This window comes from Sinocyclocheilus anshuiensis, unplaced genomic scaffold (genome assembly GCF_001515605.1).
Source record: "Sinocyclocheilus anshuiensis isolate Anshui unplaced genomic scaffold, SAMN03320099.WGS_v1.1 scaffold1473, whole genome shotgun sequence".
Lineage (NCBI taxonomy): Eukaryota > Metazoa > Chordata > Actinopteri > Cypriniformes > Cyprinidae > Sinocyclocheilus > Sinocyclocheilus anshuiensis.
Genome location: NW_015548335.1, coordinates 74,717 through 85,734, shown reverse-complemented (window position 1 = coordinate 85,734; position 11,018 = coordinate 74,717). Strand labels below are relative to the sequence as shown.

The 11,018-nt window shown below is 37.0% G+C and overlaps 1 protein-coding gene across 1 annotated transcript in view; it reads right to left on the bottom strand.

The window, feature by feature from the left end:
• Window positions 1-6,212, bottom strand: part of LOC107656525 (insulin-like growth factor-binding protein 2-B) — a 25,270-nt gene extending 19,058 nt beyond the window's left edge. The window contains exon 1 of the mRNA XM_016444403.1: window positions 5,674-6,212. Coding sequence (XP_016299889.1) covers window positions 5,674-6,016 — 343 coding nt within the window. The 5' untranslated portion in view covers window positions 6,017-6,212. The remainder of the gene's footprint in view (window positions 1-5,673) is intronic.
• Window positions 6,213-11,018: the final 4,806 nt, after the last annotated feature.

The window sequence follows — 11,018 nt, the reverse complement described above, 5'->3', positions numbered from 1 at the left end:
CTTCCACTTTATCTGAGTTCAAGTCATATCTTAAAACACATATTTTCTCTCTGGCTTTTAACATGCAATATGTGCCTTTGAATTGTTTTAATCTGCTTTTGTTGTTGTATGGATTTTGAATTGTTTCTATTTGTTTACTGATTTTCTCCTTGTATATTATTGTATGTTGTGCAGCACTTTGGTCGGCCTTGTTTCGTGCTTAAATGTGCTCTAGAAATAAAACTGAACTTGAACTTAATGTACATTGACCGATGCTCACTTTGAGCGCTGTTGATACTGTTAACTAGAATGATTAAAATCATATTCAATAATTGATGTAAAAATATAAATATTGATGAAAAAAACTAATGAAAATAAGAAATGTTTTTAAAAGTTGAAGCTAAATAATTTTTTTTAATAATATTAATAATAATAAAGATGACAAAATCACGTATTATAAAAGTAGTCTAAACAACTCATGCAAGTCTTCTGAAGTCATATGATGACTTTTGTATGAAGAACAGACCAAAATGTAAGACGTTCACTATTCTAATCAAAGTTCACAAATATAATTTGCACTATATTCCAAGTCATCTGAAGTAATATTAATAATCTTCCCCTCTGCTATAGCTATGAAATCTCACATGCAGTTAAATAAATTCAAACCTATTGTAATAAGACACATGCCATGCAAGAACCAGTGGCATTTGCCATTAAATCTGGTGTGACACATCTAAATACGGCATTTTTCTAATTGAACACAAGTTGGAATAAGATCTGTGAACTCTTTAGATGAACAACTAATGTCTTAGATTTCAGTCTGTTCTTCACAATAAACTAACATGAGACTTGAAGTTGTATGTATGCACTTCCGTCGTTTGGAAATAAAGCAGCTCTTTTTTTATTGGAACAACACGAAGGTGAATAAATGATGACAATTTCCATTTTTGCATGAATTTATCCTTTAATTGCCATGCTAAAGTTCATAATGATGACAGAGGTCCTCAGATGTGTGGTCACACATGCTGCAAAGTAGTTCTTCTCAAAACCCCGGATATGGACAAAACATATTCTAGACTTCTTGAAACTGATCCAAAGTTAAAGCCAAGGGAACGTTATGTAAGCCAGCATCTGTGCACTGGTTAAATGTCATTACTAAAGAGGTTCCTCTCATCAGGTTCTAATGCATGCTCGATCATGTTTGAGGCAGCCGCCTGACATATGAACAATGCTAACTACAGGTGGTGCACTATGCTCACAGTTAAGGGCATGCACAGCGAGGTTTCAGATAATTAAGAGATGCTCAGTGTGATGAAACCACTGAATGTTATTCACCAGCCGCAGTGCGGAATGAGCTTTCATTTGAGATGCAATGCTTGGGTGCCAAATCACAACATTTGGTTAAAGCTATACCGAGCAGTGGCCACGCAGTATAACACAATGGCATGCAGCGAACACAAAGAAGAGGATCAGAAGTCCTGGATGTAGCACCTTCTAGTGAATTTCATCATTACAACATTCATTCATAGTTCACTGCATTAATGAGCCTTAATAGAAGACATACTCGGCATTCATTAGATCAGCAATAATTTGTGTTTTCTGTTAAGCAGAAACAGAAGTACTGGACCAGAATGTGGACACTGGCTTTGGCTAACAAGATTTCCACAAGACGTTCAGTAATCATACTCACAGGGCTAACTGGTTTGATGCTGATTTTGAATTCTTCTCACAGAAAACATTGAGAAAAGAAAGATAAATGTGTATGTTACGGACCACACACCTCACTACTGCCAAGTAATCTGCCAACTGGAGTTTTGATTAAACTGTTAGTTAAATGATTTTGTCATCATTTACTCACTCTCGCGTTTTTCCAAATCCAGCTACTATTTTATTTCTTCCAGAAAACATTAAAGAGATCGAATGCAGAATATCTGAGCTTCTGTTTTCCATGCAATCACAGTGGATGGTGATTTATACTGCTAAGCTGCAACAAACAAAATAAACATAAAAGTCCATGTGACTTAAAGGGGTAATTTGGCATTGGCAAAATTAGGTTTTAATAAAAGCTAGCTGTCAATACAGTAAAGAGTTTTTTTTTTTTTCTTTTAAATCAGTTCTACATGACGAGTAAACAGAGAAAAGAGGCTGTGGAGAAAAAAAAAAGACTTGGTGCAGTTAACACAGAGAAAAAGTACACATTGTTCATTCACATTATACTACCAACAATGTAACAATGCGAAGTTGGTTGAAAATCAGCAAACTTACCCTTTATCTGCCATATTCAATGTCTTTGAGAGCCATGCAATTGTTTTGTGTGACAAACAGATAATAAAACATTAATATTCACTGAAAAATCTCCACTAAAATCATTTGCAGTCATGTCTGTATAGAATGCAGAAGCTTTGACATTAAGCCTAAAAAATTTTATTTTTCACAGAACAAATAAAATAACACAGTGCCAGAAAAACATGAGGGTGAGTAACGGTGAACTTTAACTATCTTTAGAGCTGGCAGTATTTTCTCTTTATTAGAAGCCTGCATTGGAAAGGCTTGGAAATGAGCAGATTAACTGCTGGTGCTGGGCAGCCCTGTTGCTTATTGTTTACTGGTGTCCCAAAATACACCATTCAAACGCTGCTCAGCTAGCGTAGCGGGGCAGATTCACAAGGGTGCCTGGACGGGCCTCAAAGTTCAGTGTGCAAAAGTCCAATTTGTGCCAGGCGACATTAGCCTTTCACCCTTGATTTCTTGGAAAATGCAACAGCACAACAGGATAACGGCTGCCAATTTGTTTCAAAGCAGAGGCATTTGGCACCATTTAGTCATCAGTAATTTGAAAATTCTTTATTTTATTAGAAATCTAGGTCACATATTTCAGTTGCATGGCAAAAGGTTGGCAAAAACTGCTCATCCTGGCCTTTAGAGCAAAAGAGATGGCCTCTGATAACACCCACATGGGATTATACAAACGATATTATCAAGGCAACAGGCAGCATTGTGCATGATACACTTTTTTTTCCCAATTCTGAAAGAACTAACCCCTGAGAAAGTTTCAAAGACGTATACATATATTATTCAGGGACCACCAAGACAAATGAAAGAATGGCAAACGTTACCGTGTCAATAGTTCAACAGGTGATAAGCTTATCTGCTTACTGAGGGGATCAATGGTCCCATGGTCAACTAAATTTCAACACTGACCATCCCACTGCACCCAAAAGCGTTGTTTCATTGCCACATTATGTTATAGACTGCCACAATGTTATAGATCTCCAATTGCTTCTAATGGTGGCACAAAAGAAGTTGACCTCAAATGTCTAATGCTGCAGCTTACTGATCTAATCTGCCTGTATCAACACCCAAGGACTGTAATAATAAAAGCATGGTTTATATGGTGCTTTAGCCATCTAATTTAAGTAAATATAACAGGGTTTACACAGAATTCGACAATGAGTTTTTCCAGTGTTTTTGAGTGCTTGTGACTAGACCAGATAAGCTTAACATAACTTGATAAATTTGGACCAGCAGTGACTATAGAAATTTCCATGACTTTTCCAGTCATTTATTACTGGATAAAGCCCTGTTCCCATCGGCAGCCACCTGCATTGATGAAACAACCTGAACTCAGTGACTGCTGAGGACAGGATGTGGGTGTGTCCAGCAACTCAAAGATGAGAAAAGTTTAACTTTTGCTAAAGTGGAGCACCTTGTTATGTAGATATTTTTGTTTTCCATGAACTAGATATTACTCTATAAAAAATTATAATTTCTAGATAATAAAATTAAAAATAAATTATTATTTTAAAATCTGTTATATGTGTTGTGTGAGTATAATATAGGGCTATGTTGACTTCAATTTAATTTTTTATTGTCTTTTCATGTAGTTTATGGATAAGAATTATTAAATATGACTAAGTTTATATATATATATATATATATATATATTAGGGATTGGAAGATTCCCCGATTCGCTCAGTGCATCGGCATAAAAAATTAACGATGCGATGCATCGGTTTAAAAAGTGTGCATCGGATACAAGTTGGAATTTGTATCGCGATGTATCGTTTCCAACATATTTGCATCGGTAAAAACCGATTAATTTATATATAATTACTAGTGGATGCGCTATATCTATAATAATAATAAATATAATAATTGTATTATTTAGAAAGTGACCAATAATCTGTGACCAATATATTTTCTTTATTATTTATTTTCATTTTTAATTCAGTGATTTTAACTTTTAATTTAGTTATTTTAATGCTTTAAAGAACAATTTTAGATTGTAATGTTCTAATGTTCTGCAAACTATAAAAGGTACAACTTTAATAAAACCAGAGAGAAAGGCTGCATGGCTAGAAACTGTACAAAAAAAAAAAAGTCAAATAATAGTATGCGAGACAGTGGTAATATCATTATGTTGCTATTGGTCAGTAGAGGGGCTTAGCTTAGTCTGACAGTTAGCCTGCTTTAGACCAGGTTAGTTTCCCAGCACAAGTTGCTTATTTTCATTTTTAATTCAGTGATTTTAAATTCAAATTTAGTTATTTTAATGCTTTAAAAACCAATTTTAGATTGTAATATTCTAATATTCTGCAAACTATAAAAGGTACAGCTGTCATAAAACCAGAGAGAAAGGCTGCATGGCTAGAAAGTGTAAAAAAAAAAGTCAAATAATAGTATGTGAGACAGTGGTAATATCATTATGTTGCTATTGGTCAGTAGAGGGGCTTAGCTTAGTCTGACAGTTAGCCTGCTTTAGACCAGGTTAGTTTCCCAGCACAAGTTGCCACAGTGACTAAGCTTGATCTAGGCCCATGTTAAATTTGCTTTATGGAACCAAATCATTTGACAATGAGTCAGACTAACTGAAATAAGCCTGGCTTATTTGGTTAACTTGTTTTATGAAACAGGCCTCAAGGCATGAAAAGTTATCATATTTTCTCCATTGCATCGTATTGCATCAAATCGCATTGTGTTGAATCGGATGGAATCGAAATCGGATCGCACTGCATCGTAACAGGGGTGAATCGTATCGCATCGCTAGCTGCTTCATATGTATCTTTAATATATCGTATCGTTGGCTATGCATCGAGATGCGTATCGTATCGGCCTCAGTCATGGAGATGCACATCCCTAATATCCATATACATACATAATTTAAAAATATATTCAATTACTTCCACTTTGTTATACACTTTATTTTATGATTACTTATAAAACTATACGTTTATAGAGGATTTCTAGCTGATGAAATATATGAAAAAAAATGTTAATATTTAAATATATAATACATAAAAATAAATACATATTAATATAAAAATAAACAATTACAAAAACTCTATAAATGACCATGACTTTTAAATATTGCATTAATTCCCATGGCCTTACCAAAGAAATCTCAATTTTAACACTGACTGACATTCCCAGGTTTTCCATGACTGTGAGAATCCTGATCCTAAACAAAATCAAGCACGTATGAGCAGATGCACCAGAAGCAGTTCAGACACAAGTTGGTGATCTAACATCAGCCATCAGTTGGCTGTATACACAATCAAACAAGATGGTGGAGAAAAAGGTGCCAGAACAAAGACCCTGCACTGATATTTGCTGCAACATCATCCGTGCAATATGCACACATTTTGGCAGCGGCTGTGCATCAATCCATGTTCACAAACAAGTCTTGAGACTCACCAATGTGTTCTGACTCCTGGTTGGGCATAGTGGGCTCCAGGTCCACTTTGTTCTCGCATCGTCCGAGTCCCTGTATCAGCTGTTCCAGCTGTAACTCTGAATTCGCGCTCGGGTAACACCTCAAACCACTCCCGCATCTCGGCGTGTAGACGCCGCACAGCTCGCCCTTAAGCCGGGCGCAAACCGGACAGCAACCGCAACCCGGTTCCCTGACAATCTCGCAAGAGGTGGTGAGCTTGGGACACGCCGCCTGGCGCTCCGCGGTGCAGCTCGGGCAGCGGAACACGATCTCCCCGAGCGAGCCGTGCAGGAGCAACAAACTGCAGAGCAAAGCAGGAAACATGCCGTTATCTTTAAGTCTGACAGATGTCGGGATTCTGCAGGCGACTTCAGGTGGAAAAGTAAAAGTGCGTTTGGGGACAGGTGAGGTTCGCCGGAGAGCTCTGCTGGGTCCTATTTGCTGTCATGTTACTCCGAAATGACATCACGTCAAAAGCCAGTCAAAGTCAAATATAGATAAACAAGTCGATGTGGTGCGACTGACTGTTGGCTATTTCATCTGCGAGAGATACGCTGCTTGTTTTGGGGAAATGTTTGGTATGGTTGCAACTACTGTTATGTTTCCTAAATTGAAATTACTATAGTAACAGTTCCATCCTCAAAAAAAACAAAAAAGCCTCCTACATTTATTTTTATAACAACAAAATCAGTTTGCGAATTACATTATCTATTGACTTGATTGGGAGCGATTTTCTATCAGTTTTCGGCGCGACCAATCAAAATCGTATTTTAGGACTTCTAGCAATGTCCTCTAATGTCAAGTAGGCCTAGGCTATGTTAAATACGTTTAAACAAAACACATAATGACATTTTGTGATCTTTATTTATTTATATATATATATATATATATATATATCTCTCTCTGAGTCGGTAATAAATCAATTTGCAAATTACAATAGCCTATCTGTTGACTTGACTGGGAGCGATTTTCTATCAGTTTTCGGCACGACCAATCGAAATCGTATTTTAGGACTTCTCCGCTAATGTCAAGTATGTTAAATACGTTTAAACAAAACACCTAATGACATTTTGTGATTTATTTTTTATATCTGAGGCTGTAATAAATTGATAAATACTTTTTTATACTGATTCTAATGCAAACCATAGAGTGGCCTACTGTCCTACCGTTGGTTACCTCGTCAGGCGATCGCGTGCATTTATTTAGCCCATTCTGACTAATTATGTTACGATTTTTTAGTTACCCAAACTTTCTCTGAAACTTTACTTTGAAAGTTTTATTTTGACTTTCTTTAAAGGGGTTCAAACTTAAAGTGGTCCTATTATGCTCTTTTACAAAGTCTTGATTTTGTTTTGGGGGTGTACTAGAACAGGCTCTCGTACTAGGTTGTTAAAAAAACACATTATTTTTCACATATTTTACATTATTACAACACCTCTCTCCCCAGTCTGGCATGAACGGCTCGAATAGTTCCTGTATCAAATGAAGTCCCGCCTTCTGAAATACGAAATGTGCTGTGATTGGTTAGCTGGGCCAGTGTGTGTTGTGATTGGCAGCACTCAGTGCCTGGTCAGGAAATGTCATGCCCCTTACAATAGCCACCTGCGAGCTTCAGTGTAAATATTGCGTCAAAATCAAATCAATTTGAGCGCTATTTAAACCCGGATGATTGTAACCACTCTAAGTTCGTCTGCCTTGGGAAAGCTAGCGTGTCTCCAACATAGTGATAACACTCGTTGCCTTCTCTAGTGCAGCTCAACCAGGTCTCGTCCCATTCGTCGATATTTGTGATATCACAAATCCCGGAAAATATACATTGTAGTCCAAACGAGTTGTTCGTTGTAGTTTTTCAAAAGTAATTTCTGTTAAATAAAATATTTCGTTTTGAAGTGGACTTTGAGCTTTGTAACTTTGCAGATCTTTTTTATGCTCAAACAGCAACATTACAGACTAACTAAAGTTGAAAAAGTGAAAAAGCATAATAGGACCCCTTTAAAACACATTAGGAATGACAGAAAGATTAATTTTACATTCTTTCCTATCTTAATTCATGATGATTTTACAGTAATAACAATAACAGTAAATTTGGCATGTTGGTGAAATCTAAATGTAGTGGTAGGCCACCTGTTTGTTGTCTCTAGAAATATACTTGTATTAGAGATACATGGGTTTTAATGTTTTCTGAAGGGAATGTGAGTGGTGGTTGCTTGTAAAAAATTGGCCAATCATAATGCTAGATTGTTGTGGGCGATTGTCATAACATTGCTATGCAGTTGCTGGGTTGTTTTGAGTCTTTTTAGCATGTTATGTGATTGCTATGGTGCTCTGGGTGGTTGGTACTGGTAGGGCATGTAGTATGATAGGCTATCATTCATGTCAGTAGCACAAACACCAGGTATGTTTTCATGCGCCAAATCTTTTAAGATGTGCAAGCGGTTTGTAAGATGTTAAACGTGTATGTAAACAATGTGTGGCATGGCTCTGCACATGTGCGTGAAGTATTTTTGATCTATTTGAAACCTATTTGAGAAGAATTTCGGGTTTAAGCATTTACATGATTATTTTGATTTTTCCTTTCAATTTAATTTTTCTAGGTCTACACCACCGCTTTCAATCTGATCGAAGTTTTATTTGATTATATCCCAGTCGGATGGATTGAAATGTTCACATGAAGGCTTTTTAGTCAGATTGAGCCATTAATAAACTGATTATTTGAGTGCATTTAAACGTAGCTACTGTTAGACAAGTCATGCACCGAAGTTTAATACATATAGTTTCTTCAAAACTTGTTCAAACCTAACCCTGGGCAATAGTAATTGCAATGCTTGCATTAGCATGCACCACTAATTAATTATTAATGATATTTAAGCTCTTTTGCTGATGTGTGCACTTGTTAATTTGTTTTGGCTACCACTACTGTTATTTTTCTGGACTTGGCAGAAAAGCCTGGGCTTGACAATAACAGCTGTAGCTAATTTATTATTTAGTTTATTTCTTTCTGTTCCCAAATCACGTATCTCTCTGTTTACGGATCAAGAGCTGTGCTGTTAAACAGGCTTCTGTTACCCCATGTGTCTGCCTCTCATGGTTGCTGTAGAGACTGAATGTTGTTGATCACTGTTGATTTATGAGCACAGAAACAGCCGCTGACTGAGTAACTCTAGCCTGTAGTAACAAGCTGTCAGGCATAAGGATTCTTTGTTTAATGGATTGTCTATGATTCTATGGCTTATTCATGCCTGTGCAGCATTGTGGAGACTTTGGAGACTTTAGGCTGAAGTCTCGATTAGCCCTGAATATACAAATCACTGTATATCATCAGGAAAAGAACACATGCAGTCAAATTTGCTTAACAAACCATTTGTCAGATGTAACGTTGAGTTTTTAGTTTGCTTTCTGATGGAAAAGAATAGCTGATTGATTATGCCAATTATTTTGGACTAGTTGTACTTCTGTTCTATTAACTAGTTCATGAAACTGATTTTTTTTTTTAGCCTTCTTTAATCATCATTTTCTCCTACTTGTGTCATTCCAAACCTGTATGTATTTTTCTGATGCACCATCAGTGCATAAAGTCAGCATGAAATGGAAATTCACCCCATTTTCTTATAGAACTTATTGTAAATAATTATTTGTGCATATGTTTTATTTAAAAAATGTTTCAGTCTCATAAATTTCATGTCATAACTGGACCTTCCTGCCTCCACTTTTGAGTGCAATGCCCACATCTCAACATCCAGCCAACAACCGATCAACTTTTCCGATGATCCGTTACACTCGGATGTAGTGATCCTTCGTTATTCAGTTCCCTCGCGACTTTAAATTTTGGTCTGTTTCTTATACAAAACTACTGTATAACTTCAGAACGCTCAGAATGCAGTACACAAGTTGTATAGACTACAAAAAAATGTTCTTGTTCCTTTCGTAGTTTGAATGGAAAAGATGTTTTCAAAAATGCTCCTTGGAAAATAAAAAGGTTTGAAAGGATGTGAGAGTAAATAAACAATGAGCAAATTTTGAATTTCGTGACAACCATTTCTTTAGGAGAAGATGGAGAGATTTAAATGTAGGGAGGGAAGGGTCTCTTATTTTGGAAAAACAAATAAATGGCACGAACCTGAGCAGCTGCCGTATTACACGTCTTTCCAAGGTCACCAACCGGAATATCATAGAATTCCTGCTGCACAGCCAACGAGTCTGGTCTATGTATAAACATCCTCAGAGTTGGTTCTCTTGTGCCACACTAAATATGACATTTATTCTCACTAAAAATAAATCTGTGTGTGGGAAACAGTCTCTTTTTCGTCTTAAGTGAAGTTTTCCGTAATTAGAAATTTCCTCATCCAAACATTAGGCAAAGAGATTCTGGAAGACAACTAAGGGTTGAGCAAGCTGGCATTCAGGTGAAGGGACACCAGTTTCATGCTACCAATACACGAGGCGAGAGAGAGCATCAGGAAAAAATGCCTTTTCCACTTTTCCACTGTTAACAAGCTTCCTGCATTTGACCCATGGGTAAATTCTGGGATTTCCATGCGGAGGTTGTACAACTTAGCAAAGGATGAAGTCTGAGCCACCTTGGATTGGTCTGTGAGGTAACGTCTGACAAGTTGGTCCCTCAACACCATCCCTGAACTTCCTTTCTCTTAACACACCAGATTCTGGCAGGGCTTTTTCCACAAGGAAGTGTATATACGAACTCTATGGTGAATAAGCATTACGGTTTTTATTTCTCACCACCGTTAGCGCCAGCTCTTCATGTCATGTTTTACTGCAGTTCGGGTTAGTTATTATTAGGCCCAGACGACTTTTATTCGGATTTTCAGTGTTGATTTTGAGGGAACATCAACTTAATTCCCAAAAACGGTTTTAACAAAGTAAAATGTGTTAAACGGATCCTAAAGTTGCACTCGCTTATTGAATTTCTTTGGGTGTACTGTAGATTCAGTAGTCATCCGGCTATATACAGCATATTCCATGAGTGAAACAATAAATAATAGTGTCTGTGTCCTCATTTTTATTCTATTTTGGGAGATCTCTACAACCAACTTGCAGATTTAATTTTACACTTCATTTGTCCTCTGAAACTTTCCTCCCAGATATGCGGACATCATTCTCTCTCTGCATTCTCCATGTTTCATTAATTATCCGGCCCCCACCACACAGTAATTTGTTTGGCACTGGTGAACTGCGGCCAGTCAACTGAAAGGGTTGAACCCTCGGCTTTGCCAAGATACACAGTCTCCTCTTTGTGTCCAGATATAAATAACTGCATTGAGTGTGGAGAACTGCCTGGACATCTTCTCTTTGGGTTTCTAGGAAGAGT